Consider the following 16,129-nt stretch of genomic DNA (forward strand, 5'->3'; position numbering starts at 1 on the left):
TTCCTTTACATTGGAACTAGAAAATAAAACGCCTAGCTTTTATTCTTCTTGATCCAATGCTTGCTCCAGTATCAACTTATAGAAACTTCTTTACTTAGCCTTTGAAATCCTCTCTTGACTTCTTCCTTGACTTCGTATTCTCCAGTTCCTTTCATTGATACCTTAAAAATCATACACTTAAATAACTCATTAGTTCACTACTTGGTTTGCATCTTTGTTTCTTTGTCATCGTCAAAACTAGGATTCAACATATCATTTGTCAGAATTTTTCATCCCTGTTTTGCAAGCATCATTTGCATTTCAAGACCACTCTTGATCGTCGTTTGGACATACTGTCCCAAGCAGCACAGGGCATTTTTTTTTTTTTCTCCCCTCGCTTTGGCGCCAAATGAATTTCAACACATTTTTTTTCACTTTTTGTACTATGTTCAGTGGAAGAGCAAAAATTGCATGTCATACAGTGGCATTGCTTGAGCCACTGGTTTAATAAAACATATAGCGGCCCTTTTATACCATTGCTATATTATATATCATCAAGTTGTTTCTGGGAACACAGACTCGTACTATACAGAACTCAGCACCCATGATTTGTACAATTCCGCCTTTATATAAATAGTGTGCACACCGCAAAAGATATTGAATAAAGTACAATAAGCTATACAACTTATTTTACAACAAAATCAAGTAACAACTGAAAAACTATAGCTGCTGCAGGTTGGCCCACGCTACATTGCCTTCTGAAACTTCAGCTAACCTTTGTACATAAGGGGAAGGAAAGCATCCTGTCTTACCATTGCATTCGCCTTTGCACCAACCACCGGGAATCACCTGAATACAGGCAACAGAACCACCACAAAAGAAGAAAGATCAAGTCGATGATCTTTACAGTAATAAGTATGAAAGAAAAGTCACTGAAACGTTCATCAACTGAGGAAGACACCTGTTGCACCACGACAATATCATCGACTAACAGACTCAACTCCCCTTCAGCCTCAGCATCAAATGGGTGTACAACCTAATGATATACAGAGATAAGATATTATCAATCTCAATTTAATCAGCTTAATCAATTTCATTATTATCAACTTAGTTTATGATTATAGTTTTTGACAGCAAAGAACAAATACTCCCTCTGTCTCAAAATTTACCGAAACAGCTCCTTATGCCTGGAGATCAAGGGAGTGAAAACTTTAGAAATAAAAAAATGTGGGAGGATGGATGCGGGGCTCATCTTTAAGGAAAAAGTAGAGAGGAAAAACTTACTACAAAATATGTTAATTGCGAGATATCCCAATGTGGGAGATGTTAACTTAATTGTCAGTTGTGAGACATCATGAAATGGAAGATATTAACTTAATTTTGAGAGAACCGAAAGTAGATGTTAATCAATTGTTGGACAAACGAAAGTAGAAGATGTTAGATGTGGGATGAAGGGAGTAACAGTTGCTACATTGTTTTTCAGCAGATGTAGCAAAATAGTCAATAAGAGTCATGGAGGAGGACTTCAAACTGTTAATACTATTTGACCATTACTTTCATTTCCAAACATACATCTATATTAACAAAGAATTACTGACAAGTTAAGCAGCCTTACTTTTGCAACATAGCATGCACTGTCTTCATATTCTATGCAATGTTCCTTGCTTCCATTGGAATCAGTAATTCCTTCTGGTAATGATGACTGGCTCAATTGTTCAAGTTGAATCATCTAAGAAATAAGAATCAAATTCAACAAAAGACGATGAAAATTTACTCTCCAACAAGCAAAGAAGAAAAACATAAACTTCGATTAAACTAAAAGCAATATCTTTTCTTCTTCTGTTGTATCATTAATTATAATAGTATCCTGTGTAGTTTTGGTAATTATGGTTGTTTCGGACTAATATTTACACACACAAAGAAGAAAAAACACAACTTCAGAAGAAAAAGGTGAGGACTTAAGCAAGAAGTATCACAATGAACATGTGAAATTTGTAGGATCATTTGCATGCATTTAACCCCCAGCTCTTCGTAATTCGATGCAAAGTAAAAGAGATAATTTACAAACCTGATTAGCACCATGTTAATAGCATACACACGGTTCCCTCTAGGGTTTCTCTTTGGGAGAGTTTTTTCTCTCTAGGGTTTCTCCTTGGGAGGGTTTTTTCCTAGCCTCCGTCGCTAGGTTTTTCTTCTTTTTTGAAGGTTTTTCCTTCATTCTTTCTTCTTTCTCTTTGTTTTTTCATCACTTTTCTTCTTGGTCTCAATTGTGAATCTTTGTAGGGGCTTCCACTGGTGTTCGTACCGGTGGTAAGCCCCAAAAACATTTTTAATTGCTTCCAATAAGTATATCCCATCATTAAGATGGTATTTATTTTAGGATGTTCCATTTCTTTTTTTGTTCGTCTAATGAAGAAGGAAGATCTAACAATCACTATTCTCTGTAAGAATCTAGAAGACCACGGAAGTATTTTCACCCAAACGACTATGCATTAGCGGAAGTTAAGCCGAATCAGGGCGAACTCACAGATTGTATTGCTTCAGATGAAGTTTTTTATTAAGGCTATTTTTTATCAAATCTGTGATGTATCTAGTTCTAAGGTGTTATATACCTATGTTGGAATTTTCGATTTTTCAAGAATTGATTGTAAGTGCCGTTTGGCTATCCCTTATCAATGAAATTATTTTTCTTCCTGTCAAAAAAAAAAAAATTTACAAACCTGGGCAAGCAACTTCTCCAACAATGAAAGAACATTGAGATGATAAGATCTTTCAGCTTTCATCTGCAAGTTTCACAACCCAAAACTATAATTATTTATCAAGAACCTTGAACCTTCAATAAAGATCAGGTAAGGAACATAAAATTCAATGATTGAGTTGCTCCAGAAGTATATCAGCTAAATATCACTGAGAATTTTCTATAAATCAAACCAGATCAAAGTTTCTTTGAAAGTCTAAAATTAGGCTCAGAAATCCAGAGCACTTCATCTGTAAAGAGGTTACAACTCTAAACCCCAAAGGAAAAGGGTCTATTGACCCCTGCCTGAAATTTGTTTTTTTACAATAATAGCAGATCACTCATGAGCTAACTACTTAAGTTTTAGTAGATGCCACAATAATTCTTTATATGTTGTCTCAAGAAAAGTGCATTAGGAACTCTACAATGAAGATAGGCGCACGGTCATATATGATTATTGAAGTCAGAAGCCTTAACTCTTAAAAACATGATCCATATGCTATTATGTTTTTTCATGCCTATTTCAGTGGCTGCTAAAATAAAAAGTCCAAATACCAAGGCTTCCTCTTAAAGCATGTTTCATAAATTTTTTTTTCTTTCTTTCCTAGGAAGTCCATATATGTTTGCTCCATTTCTTTATATAATAAGTTTTTCCTCTATTTTTTCACCCTCATTTAAATACGTGTGAAACCCGCAAACAAGGAGGGATGGATGGAGTATATTTGAGGGGAGAGGTTAAAATATAAGCATGAACATTGAGTAGGCCAATTGACCAAATTGGTAAAAAAGTGATACTCAATGACAATTTGGTAAAAGAATTGCTCTAGCGACAAATTGGTAAAAAAAAAATAGAGCGCCATCGCGACATTTAGGCCAAAAATTTTCTATAATTTTCCGATTTCATCAAAACGTGCACTTTATAAGATTTTATTTCGAATTAGGTAAAAATGTGTAGTGACAAGAGAAGTTAATTTGATAAAAACACAGAAAATCTATATAAAAGGCACGTAAATGCACGTATTGAATGTTGATCAAGCTGGAAAATTATAGAAAATATGGCCAAAATGTCACTAGGAATCCATTTTAGTTACCAAATTGTCGTCAAAACTCAATTTACTTAAATGTCATCTGAGCTCTTTTCTTTTAACCACATTGTCACTGGATCTCAAATTTTTTTACCAATTTATCTTTAAAGCAAGTTATTTTTTTACCAAATTGTCGTTGAGGGTCAATTTTTTTTACCAATTTGGTCAATTCGCGCATTATACATTTCACGATAAATTATGTTATCAAAAATGGGTAAGAACGAAGTATACCATAACAACAAGGTGTTGGAAAGTCATCTTTTGCTGTTGAGCCTCAACTGACAGCATAGCAGATGTTGCTTCTTTTCCAAGTGCCATCAATCTATATTTAAGCTCATCCAACTTTTCCTCTGCAAGATGAAGCTTGTTGAAAATTTCCTCAGATTTTGCTCCCTCAGTGGACTTTGATTTCAGTCTTAGTACATCAGCTGCCTACTGAGAAGACAAATATAAGATTCAGAATGAACGTCGACTGAGAACTATAACTAACATCATTACAAGGGGGAAGAATGTGACTAAAACACCTACTTCTCATTGACTATGGGAAGTAATTATCTAAGAGAGAAATTACAACCTGAGCTTCCACTTCCTGCCATAACTTATTATATCGGCGAATCAGAAGCCTAGCGTCCTCAAGCTCAGCGCTTCTTACTAGTGTTCGCAATGGCTTACAGACCTAGATAATCAAAATCAAACAGCGGTTAACATATAAGAAAATCCTTGCTGTAATAGCTATTTTCTTTTGCTATTGCAATAAAGATCATTGACAAAAAAGCACCTTAGAACCAATAAATTCAAATTAATTAGCAAGGACTCTTCACTCAATTGAGTAGATAATGATGTCCGAAAAGCCGACTTAAATAAGTGACCTTCTAGCCTGATCATTGAACATGTCCTTACTCTCTAGTATGGGGACCTATGCGGCTATGCTTATATGTGAACGTGATAACACCGAACCACCAAAAATCATAAAATTCTTATATTAGCTTCCAAAAGCTCTGACCAACAAAAATAAAGTCAAAATATTACCTTTTCACTAAAAACTCTAAGCAAAGTCCCCTTCTCTTCTACCATTGAATTGCGAGCAGTACCAACACGCAACGCAGTTTCTGCCAGAGGAGAAGTACTACAATGATTTTCAGTCTCGTATCTGGAACAGTCTTCAGCAAATTTTCTCTCTGCATAAGGAATAGAAAAGTCTTAAAAAAGTCACATATAAATAATCAAGAATGCGAAGGTATAAATAGGCTCACCAATTTCAATTTGCTTTGAAGTCACTGACATAATTCCTTCAATACCTTGTACTATATCCTTCTCAAAATGCTAACCACAAAACAAAATCATAAGCAGCAATGATAAGAATCTAAAAGTAATTTTGCTGATGGAAATGCTTTTGATGGTCCTCCGTCGAATGGAAGATCACTTCATCAAGAGGTGAATATATTGTACCTTGGCAGCTCTTGTAGATGTGTACAACTTTTGAAGTTGGTCACGGCATGCAATCTCCGCTTCATCTACCACAAATGCTTCGTCACCAAAATGCCCTAACTGTCTTAAAAGAGCCTGTGGAAGATGGCCTCAGTATACGGTGATTGCTAAATGCTAATTGATAGAATGCGACGTGCACAATGATTCAGCTAAACAGCACAAGTGTGCACCAACTGCAAGCCCTTCAAAATCATAGAACTTTTCTAGACTACAAAAAAGTTGGTGGTGCGCCCTTTTGTTTCCAGAATAATAAGCAGCATTTGACTTTTTTAGTATGTGAGCCTATCATCTTTGAAACAATGTCTTGTTTATAACTTTAAAACAACCTTACTAGGTTTATATTTGTAAAATACCTTCATAAAATCATCTTTTTATTACTTTCACATATATAATAATGTTGTTTAATGGTCAAAGTTTGTTAAAGAAAAAGTCAAATGAGCTCTATAATATTGAATTAAAAGAGTATTAACAACTTAACATTCTTTTTTCTCTGACTCAAAATCAGAATCAATGACACAATGCAACCAAAAATTGGCTTTGTGTGGGATCCTCCTTCCAAAAATTACTGTTCATACAACTGCTACTTATTATAATTCATGAGAAAAGAATTAACTGTAAGATGGTTGTTAGATAATGTAAATTAAATATTTGTTAATATTTAATTTACATTATCTAACAATGGTATCTGCAACAGTATGTCACCAATCTTGTTACATGTCCAGTGACTTTCAATAACCAGGTTGTGCTTATACCATATGCCTTGGAGTACATAGCTTTTATGTACACCCAAGGCTGAAGGATATCTTTTCAAATGAGTATGTGTGTACTTAATCTGCAAACGAGTATATCAAATAAGAATGATAAGTTTTCCAGATGCTGATTACATTTATTTGCAAATGTGTATATTGTTATATATGGAAAACATATATTGTCCACGTATCAGTTTAGCGATTCTTGTTGTTATACAAATGTGACGATGATTTGTGAATATCTTGAAAATGATCTTTTGTCCATACTTTCAAAATGAGTATTCGATGGTGTTATATTGTCTAAGTTGACCGCGCAATGATTATACTATAGGGAAAAGAAATTCTAACTCTTATACTCATTTGAAGTTTACGGAACTTATTTCATCATACTCTTGTTGTCACCTGAGAATTTTCATACTCATTCAAACAATGCATCCACATTTGAACTAAGACACACTCAATTCAACAAATGCATACTCATTTTGACTATTTGCAGACTCATTTGATCACATACATATTCCTTTGAAAAAATACATACTCATTCGATCTGATAGATATTCAATTGAAACAAATGCATACTCATTTGGCCTTGGGTGTACATAGAGCTATATACATCTTCTCTTTTCTCATATAATTGTCATGTTTGACTTTCACAGCCTGTTTCTCTCCCATGAACTACTTTGAATTGACCATATGGTTGACTACATAATAGTACAAAAAAATAAAAAAAAATTGATATTATTTAAATCATAGTTAAGATGATTTTAGTAAAACCAAGGTCATAATATTTTGATATTCATATAACTGAGAATCTTCAGCCAAATACTTACAAGTTTGACCCAAAAAAGTCGAACAGGTTAATTATTTGAGTATACCCACCGGATAGACTACCCACCATTGATAAAGACGTGTTGACGATTGTGGTAATGGAATCCAACTCACATAATTACGAGAGAGTATAAATTTTAATTCCAAGAACTCAACCAAACACTAACCCAGATCATAAATAGCTGGATGATCATAATAACAGGTCAAAAAGCAATCATACACAGTAAAAATTATAAAGAAGGGTAATTAATTACAGCTATCTCTACTAATTACTGGGAAAATTCTTGAGAAAGATCAAAACTTTGAGAAAATTACCTGTTGTTGCCTGGATACTTGCTCTCTAAACTTGCTAGCTTGCCTTTTAATGGCTTCCATGCCAATCTCTTTAAAAAATAAAAAGAAAAAACCCTTTAGCTTAAGCTCTGTTTGGTTTCAAGTATGAAACCCTTAAGATGGAAAATTTAATGCTATTAGAATTATGTCCTTAAAAGTGATAAAAAGGTTTGAATTTGACAAAGACATTTATTTTTCCAAGTTGGGATTGGGGTGGAAAAGTTGGAAAAGTGAGGAATTATTATTGAAAGTGGAATGGTGTATTAGACTTTTTCATTTGTAAAGATTATGGGTCAGGAATGAAATTGGAAATATATAAAAAAAAAAATTAGTTCTCGAATGTTGCAACTATTGGATCAGGTGTCCAACCTCTGTAAAGGAAAAGGAGATTCTCACTTCTCTAGTCTAATGCAGCCAAGACTAATTGTATGGGACGGCCGGCAATTTGACTATCTTCTTTTTTTTAATGATTTTATTTCTTGATTGTTACATTTCAATGTTAAGATCATTTTCAAGTTTAAATTGCCACCCCAAGCTATCAAATAGTATCCTTTTTCATTATTACAACTAATTTTTAGGCTCTAACTATATCTCGGATATTCATAATTTTCATTTATTAGCATTATGTTGAAACTATACTCCCTCCGTTTCAAAATATAAGTCGTTTAAGGTTTTTGCACATAGATTAAGAATTTAGTTAATTTTAGTTAGATTTGCATGGGTAATAAGAATTGACATTAAATATTGTATTGATAATACAAAATAACCTATAAGCTTATCTTGATAATATAAAGTTGCATTTAATCTTACATTGGTATTGTAGAATGCCTTATACTTCATTTTGAAACAAATTCTTTTAGCTAAAATGGTTATAATTTGAAACAGAGGGAGTAGCACCTAACATTACTTGGTTTAGTGATTAAGACTTTAGCATACAAACTTAAGGTCATGAGATCAAATCTTATAACATGTATTTTCTAATTTTTTTTTAAGTGTATGTGGAGTACATAAAGTCAACACTTTAAGGGATAGCGCCACGTGGCACAGTTCCTTGTTGAGAAACGTTTTTTAATATATTAGTACTAGCTTTTAATGCACGCGATGTGTGCTACGACATTTCCCCCAAAATCAAACCACTACTCTTCCAATTACCATATTCATATTTTTGAATTTCACGCAATATTTTTTCTCTCTATTCAATTGAACATCATCTTCATCAATTTCCCCCAATTCAAACCTCACACTCGATTTTTTCTCTCTATTCAACTGAGACTGTCGATTATTCCCTCCGTCCCATAATATAGTGCTCACTTCTCATTTTTCACAAGAATTAAGGAAAATGGAAAGATTTTTAGGATTTCACAAAAATATATATTTAAGTAAATGTTTATTGGGTATTTTTGTCTTGGAACTAGTTCTTTTCTTCTTTTTCCTTTAAAATAAAATGAAAGAGCAATAAATATACCTTGAAATGGTGTAAAATAATAAATAGAGGCACATATTTTAAATGAAAGTAGGGATATTTTGGAAAGTTTCATGTAGAAATGAAGGATAATTTCGTCCAAACATATTGATAAAAAAGAAATAGGCACAACATTTTGGGACACCCAAAGAGGAATGCAAGCACTATATCATGGGACGGAGGGAGTATTAGCTAAGGATTATCTCAAGCAAGTTGCAGAGTTGGTTTTGGCGGTCATGGAATTGGCTTTCGCTTAACCCGTCATGGAATGTCGAGCTTGTTTGCGATCATGGCTCAAGCTCTGCAGTTTATGTTTAAATTCGATTATCGACACAATTTTTTGATTTTAATATATGGGTTTAAGTATTTTTTTTTTATTTCCCCCAAATTCGAGTTCTCATAATATGTCTCAATTTTTTTTAATATTTGGGCACGAATATTAAAGTTATATCAACGAAATATGATTTTTTTATTTTAATACATGGGTTTAAGTATTTTTTTCTCAAATTCTTTTTACTATGTGGGCACAAAAATAATTCGAGTTCTCATATTTTCTCTCAATTTTTTTCATATATAGGACACAAATATTAAAGTCATTTTCACGAAATTACATTTTTTTCGACCATTTATGATGTAAATTTAATTTGAATTTTAACTATCTTCGAATGAAATTTAAATAAATAGTAATTTAAGTTAAATTTTTTTTTTAAAAAAAAAATATAATAAACACATATTCGTAAGAGTTACTATGTTTGAGTTTAATTTTACTCGGATATAGTACATATTTTTAAGATTTATTGACCATAGAACAGCACACATAATTTTTTTTTCAATAACGAAATGCGTACCTGATTAAGCTCCAATTTATGAAGAGAACTGATCTTTTTTTGTTTGGAGTTTGTAACTGAGTTTGTGTTATGGAAAAATTGATTTGAGAGGATGTTATGCCGTTTAATTTTTTTTTGTTATTGTATGTATTATTAATGCTTGGTAAGTTCTTGATTATGAATCTTTTTTATTGGCAAATTTATATGATTGAATCTTATATGAGTTGATTGGGTTTAACTTTGATTTGATTGATACTTTTGTTTTGGCAAGTTTATGCATGGAATTGGGGTTGATTAGGTGGCTAGAGGGGCATTTAAGTAAATTTCAAGGAGGACACCATTGCTCCCCCTTGGCCTATATAATAGAGATAAGCTAGTTATTGTCCCGGACCATACACCTCAGATTATTTAATGACGTACATTCGAATTCTTCAAAAATAGAAATATATGTCTTTAAATTATTTTTTTCCCCCACAAAGACCAACATGAGCATTATAGTGTAGTTGGTTAGTGCATTAGCATAACAAATGAGAGGTCATGGTTCGAGTCTTGAAACACACATTTTTATGGTTCAATGTGTCATTTGATTGTGTGGAGGAGGGGAGAGTACATGTGGCAGCATGACATTTGTTTGTCTTGAGTTTTAGATGTATATTGGTTATTAGGCCCGGGCTATGTCTCGGGAAGAAAAAATTTCATTTATTAATATAATACTTTATGATAAAAACACTAAATACAACTTAGTCTAGTTGTTAAGTGTAATATCCCGAAAATTTAAACTTGCTTAAATTAAATAATAATAATTAGTGGTTAAATTTTTTTCTTTAATAATAAGTTATGTTAGATGATGTCATTAGTTAAAGTAAGAAAAACAAATAAATAACAAATTGATGGCCTAAAAAGGAAAAGAAAAAGAGAAAAGAAAAGAAAAGAAAAGAAACAGAAGAATTTGAAGAAAAACAGGAAACGTCAGTTTCTCCTCCTTCGACCCATTTCAGTTTTCCTTCCACAAACAACCCACCCATGGATTTCTAAATCCAAAATGGGTTTCTTGCACAATATCAAATTCATCTTCAAATAAAAATTCACAATCAACCCAAATAACTCAACAACCCATTTTATCCATTCAATTTCACCAATCCAATTGGGAACAATTGAAGCTCAAACAATGGCTATATATACCCATATTTGCTCCACCATTCCTCACTCAGTCATCACTAACAAATACACTCAAAAACCTCCTGAATTACCACCGGAAAACGCCACCAAAAACACCCCTTAAAATCTCTTGTTTTCGCACAACTCTCTCTCACTCCTCTGTTTTTCGAACCAACACCACCACAGCACCACCTTCTGTGGCTGCCACCCTCCACCGACAACCACCGACGCCCCTCACCACTACCACCTTGCGCCAACCACCGCACCTTCGCCTACCCAGCCGCCCCTCTCCCTCGTCCTCATCTCTCTCGCTCAGCTCCTCTCTGCTCTCGCCCAGTTCTTTCTCTCTCCTCTGCTTGCTGCGTGCACCGCCAGACCACCGCTACAGCACCGACGAACCCGAGCCCACAGTCGCCGGAGTTTCGCGCCTTCCGTCGCTGCCGTTGGAGCCTCAACCCACTCCCAACGACCTCCCTCTCTTGCTCTCTTGTCGAGTCTGCTAAGTTGGAGCGGAGGTATAAACATACCTCCCTACTGTTGTGTTTAATTTAATTTAAGTAGTTGAGCCCAAGAATCACCTATTATGACTCATAATGTTTATTTTAGTTAAACTAATTGATTGGTTGGGCTTAGTGTTTTGGGCTGATTTTAATTAAATCAGTAAATGAAATAGATTAAATGAGATAGTTAAACTCTTTAACTCACTTGGATTAATATTGATGTTTAGTTAAAATATAATAAATGACTCACTATATAATACTCGTGATTCGATAATTAATAAACGATTAAACGATAATTTATGTGATAATACTTAACAATATATGTCATATATATATAACCTTTGCAATTTGATTATTATGAGACTAGATTATGATTTTATGACTAATAAATGATTAAATGACGATGTAGTATGTTTTAATATTATATTTCATATAATTATAATATATCAATTAAAGAGTAATAGTAAATAAGTATAGTTTACTTGTTAAATTTGTATATGTTAAGGTAGCAGATAATTATATACTAATTAAACTACAAGAACGTAAGAATTCTATTACGAGTTTTATAATTACAAATCATAAGTATAATCATGAACCATAAGATTAATGACCACTGTTTTAATTTATAAAATGACGAATAATATGTTTAAAGGGACCCTATGACTAATAGAATGAAGTTTTGACTTAAAGTTTAACAAAACTATAACGTTTTGAAATTATAAAATACGAAATGGTTATGGTAAGACGTCGTCCACAAATAATGAATTACGACTTAGACGCTAAGTTGTTAAGTGGAAAGAATGCCTACGACTTTTTATCAACCCCCCAAGACGTTAATATATAAAACTCCTACACACCTCCTAAAATGGAAACATGCGTGATGGAAATGGATCAAAAAACTCAGAATTCCGAATAAAATATTAATAAGTCTTCATTAATTCCTGAATTGATTATTAGATTAACAAGGAAGAGATATTACAAGCCTTCCCCTACGATCAAGGTTGTTAAGCAGGATTCCAGGTAACGTCTACTGCTAACACCCGCACTCCCCTTCCAACTACGTTTTATGATGCTTTTATATAATGTTTTATGCTATGTTTTATATGGTGTGCGGGATATAAAATGTGCGATTATGTAACGTCTACTGCTAACACATGCACTCCCCTTCAACTACGTTTTATTGTTCTTTTATATAATGTATGTTTATATGGTGTGCGGGATATGAAATATTTTGTAAATGATTTGATGACGTTGTGCAATGACTTTACTATGATTTATGAAAATCAATCAAAAGAAACGAAACATGATAAATGAAAGTGAAAGATGGTGAATGGCAGTACTATGTTCTCTAGGCCGTGCACGTGTCATTCTGTTATCTGGCGGCAACGCCACCTTCTGATGGGGGACAACGTCCTCGGTGGCACCCGCATTATGGCATTATATGCCACCTTCTGATGGGGGACAACGTCCTCGGTGGCTTTGCCTGGCATTATATGCCACCTTCTGATGGGGGATGAATATTCTCGGTGGCTATGCCTTCTCTGTACTCGTCAAAGTAACCAAAGAAAGTTTTCTGATAATGAAATGGGATAATGGAGATAATATGAACGAAAATGACTTTCCTGATTTGAAGTATATATGTTTACGAAATGATTTTTACTATATTCTCTTCTCCCTGTTTGCAAATAAAATGAATTGAAATGAATTTACGTTGTTAGAGTAGTATGTTACTGAGCCTCGGCTCATGACGTTTTGTTTTTCTGTTTTAGGTATGCATACGAAGATGGGATGACGTAGCAGTGAGGATTAAATTACGTTAATTCATGCGACTATGACGGTTATGTAATCCAAGTTTATGATCACTAAATTACGTAACATTAGCTATGCTTAAGCTATCTATATATATATTTTTAGAATTACTAAAACTATTATAGAAGTTTAGTTATATGAAAGAATGTTGCCTTGTACTTTCCTGTGTGGAGAGTACGACAGTGACACATCGACTAAGCTAGGAAGGTCTTCCGCTGCTAATCATTGTAATTAATTAACCTAATAGTGATGCTTAAAAGTCGGGGCGTTACATTAAGACTTTAGTATATGTACTTGAGGTCTCGAGATCAAATCTTATATTACGCAATTTCTAAATTTTTTTATTGTACATGGATTACATGAACTAAAACTCTCTAAGAAGAGCGCCAAGTGGCACAATTTCTTGTTTATGAACGTCTTTTAATATATTTATATAGATACAGATATCCTGCCTCGATTTTGCTTTTCAGGCAAAAAGTATGAATAGGAGTTAGATCATCCTTCTCTTAATTGAGTAACCTAACGAATCAAGAAAGACGACATGATCTATGGTGGGATCAACTCTAGCAACAAAGTCAACCTTGGTAGCAGAAGATAGTGTTTTGGATAAAAATTTGCTACTCTATTGGCTTCTGCCTTCTTGAAAAAGTAAGCTATACAGTAAAAAGACAAATGTGTGAGTAGATATTTGGTATCGTCAATGAGGGTTTCAATAATCCACATACAAGAGTAAAGGAATCTTAGCTTGAAGGATTCACATCACTACTTGATTAGTTGATTATCGCCTTCCATAAAGATTTTGAATTTGCTGAGACTGAGCCAACATGAGGCCATTCATGAGGTCCCAAGCTTCTGCAACAAGAGTTGACACGAAACAAAACTTATATGCTTGTGCCGATAAAAGATTTTCAGAAGCATAGCTCAAACAGATGCCGAAGAACCAATAACAGAATCATTAAAATTTAGCTTAATAGCCTAGATTTGGTGGATGCCATTGAACAGAGATGATGGATGAGAAGGGAAGAAATGGTGAAGAAAAAATCTACTAAAGTACATGAGATCCATTGCATATGTCATGCTTTATAATAGATGCAGTCAATACTACAAAGATTATTTTCAAAAACAATATAATTACGTACTTTTCAACTGCTCTAAAAGGTGTAATTAATGAAATGAATAACCTTTGAATGAGAGCGAAAATAATTCAAACATTGTTTCAGATGAGGAGGAACAATATGAGTCAGTTTCAAAAAACTATAAGAAGAGGCCGAGAAATGTGAATCGTAGGACAAGAAGAAAAGAAATGGTTTAGTCTCAGACTTGTAGTGACAAAGAGGACATAGAGAATAAATTGTAATCTTTCTTTTTATAAATTTGTCATTAAAGGGAGACATTTTGAAGTATTTACCATAAAAAAATCCATGTTTTGGCGCAATAACAAGCATCCAAATCTACTGAGAAGGCTATAGTGGAAATGTAGTTGTGATATGTTATATTTATGTATAGTTTTTAGATGCATTTAGGTTGCATTTTAGAGCATTTTGATTCATATTTAGGCTTATATTGCATTATATTCTTAAGCTATACTTTTGGTATGTTTTCGTGTTTTATTTTGATGAATTTCATGTATTGAGAACGTATTTGAAATATGTTTAGCTAAGCTGGAGGATTAAAAACATTTGAAAAGTAACAAGACTTGTGGTTCATTACTATAAAGGGGGTGGGGGATTTGGAAATCCCTCTTGCAAGGGACAAGACTTGATCCCATAAACTTTAGGGTCGGAAGTGATTCTAACCCCATTAGGCTATCACATGTGGCTCAATACTATACAAGTTTTAGCTATGTCAATCTTTCACTTATAGAAAAAAACTAATGTTAATTTTCAAATGAGTGGTTAGATAATTTTTAACCCAAATGCCGAAAATTTTAAAAGGCTAAAATTCTCCTTGGATCCCATGACATCTTCCACAAGGCGAGAGATATTCTCTTGAACTGTTGAACATAACAACTTACAAAAGTCACAATGCTAGTATGATTATGAGATGAAGTAGCCGTTAGGCAACCTCTTTTTCCTCACTTGCTCATCTTCTCAAGTCGGTGCGCAAAATTCTACTGACTACTCAATTGAATTTCTCTCTCACAAACACACAAATTTTGGTGCTTGAACAAACAACAATGGCATACACAGACGAATCAGCAGTGGAGCAAATTCTTGCAGAAGCAATGGACCATTGTGTTCTTGAACAAGTTGCCGCCATTAATTGCTCATCTTTCTCTCACTCTCTTCTTCCTTCTCACCTTGAATCTCGTTTCCAACGCCTCAAAACCTTTCCTTCTTCTTCTTCTCACCCATCAAAACCCCACCTCGCTCCTGACTCAGCCAACGAGTTGAACAACTCAGTCAACGAGCCGAGCAACTCAGCCAACGAGCTGAGCAACTCAACTAAACCCATTTCTGATGATTTTGAGAAAACCCCAGAAAAGGAGAGGAATTCTAAAGGAAAATCTCGAACTGGGTATCTATCTTCTCCATCTGGGTCTTCGAATTCTTCATCTGGGTACTTAAATTCCCCCAAATTTAGGGTTAAACAAGGAGGTAAAAAGGATAAAAATAATAATTCTTCCATATCTAGTTCACTGTCTTCGGATTCTTCTACAAAAAGAGGGGTGAAAACTGGTTGTTTCTGGTGTTCTCCAAAACGAGTTTCCAGGAAAAAGAGTGTCACTCGAAATGGGGACTTTGAGCTGAGTGATGATTGGGGGAAACATGATGAAATTTTGAGTGATTTGAAGTCGTTTTCGTCGAAACATCAGAAGAAATTGATGAAGATTGCAAAAAAGGAGGAAGATGAGATTAATAAAGAAGCAGAGAAGATAGTTAAGTGGGCTAAACAAACTTCTGCAAGGTTGGATTTTTCCGTAGTTAATGATGATGATCTTAGTGATGATAATTTTGGGCTTTATTGATTCAGCAAATATTGGTTCAAATAATAATATTCCAATATGGTTTGGTTATTTGTAGTAGTAGTATTGTCAGTTAGTAGTTATACTTTGGTTCTATACTTGTTAATTGTTACATAGAAAGAAAACAGTTCTGCAAATTGTGTAAAGAAGGAACTTTTTATATAGAAATTGAGTTGCAAGACGCATACTATTTTAATTCTATTACTATA

General features: G+C 33.8%; 2 protein-coding genes and 1 long non-coding RNA gene across 4 annotated transcripts; 2 read left to right on the forward strand and 1 right to left on the reverse strand.

The window, feature by feature from the left end:
• Window positions 1–482: 482 nt before the first annotated feature.
• LOC104893140 (SH3 domain-containing protein 1) lies at window positions 483–7,571 on the reverse strand. 2 transcript variants are annotated; one of them, XM_010679223.4, is made up of 10 exons: window positions 7,182–7,568; window positions 5,251–5,364; window positions 5,055–5,124; window positions 4,831–4,979; window positions 4,376–4,477; window positions 4,033–4,233; window positions 2,700–2,762; window positions 1,595–1,708; window positions 941–1,015; window positions 483–828 (listed from the first exon to the last, which is right to left on the reverse strand). In XM_010679223.4, exons 1-10 carry the CDS (start codon window positions 7,239–7,241, stop codon window positions 700–702), a joined length of 1,077 nt encoding a protein of 358 aa, XP_010677525.1. In that variant the 5' UTR covers window positions 7,242–7,568; the 3' UTR covers window positions 483–699. The 2 variants fall into 2 exon arrangements, with proteins under 2 accessions (XP_010677525.1, XP_019105112.1); XM_019249567.3 differs by having other exon boundaries at window positions 483–1,015; window positions 7,182–7,571.
• A 2,846-nt stretch (window positions 7,572–10,417) lies between these two features.
• LOC130591583 (uncharacterized) lies at window positions 10,418–13,370 on the forward strand. Its single transcript, XR_008969407.1, has 3 exons — window positions 10,418–11,161; window positions 12,104–12,166; window positions 12,916–13,370. It is a non-coding gene; the product is annotated as an uncharacterized LOC130591583 (long non-coding RNA).
• Window positions 13,371–14,887: 1,517 nt separating this feature from the next.
• Window positions 14,888–16,124, forward strand: LOC104893141 (hypothetical protein). Its single transcript, XM_010679224.4, has one exon. The coding sequence runs from the start codon at window positions 15,132–15,134 to the stop codon at window positions 15,921–15,923; it is 792 nt and encodes a 263-aa protein (XP_010677526.1). The 5' UTR covers window positions 14,888–15,131; the 3' UTR covers window positions 15,924–16,124.
• The last annotated feature ends 5 nt before the right edge of the window (window positions 16,125–16,129 follow it).

This window comes from Beta vulgaris, chromosome 5, assembly GCF_026745355.1.
Source record: "Beta vulgaris subsp. vulgaris cultivar EL10 chromosome 5, EL10.2, whole genome shotgun sequence".
Lineage (NCBI taxonomy): Eukaryota > Viridiplantae > Streptophyta > Magnoliopsida > Caryophyllales > Amaranthaceae > Beta > Beta vulgaris.

What these genes read in the sequence shown, in the direction of transcription:
- LOC104893140 (XM_019249567.3), bottom strand. Translation starts at nt 7,241, where the DNA reads ATGGAAGCCATTAAAAGGCAAGCTAGCAAGTTTAGAGAGCAAGTATCC. An exon ending in TTCAAAGCAAATTGAAATTG is followed by an intron (nt 4,980 to 5,054) that starts GTGAGCCTATTT and finishes TTCCTTATGCAG; the next exon opens with AGAGAAAATTTGCTGAAGAC. An exon ending in GTGCATGCTATGTTGCAAAA is followed by an intron (nt 1,016 to 1,594) that starts GTAAGGCTGCTT and finishes GTATATCATTAG; the next exon opens with GTTGTACACCCATTTGATGC.
- LOC104893141 (XM_010679224.4), top strand. Translation starts at nt 15,132, where the DNA reads ATGGCATACACAGACGAATCAGCAGTGGAGCAAATTCTTGCAGAAGCA.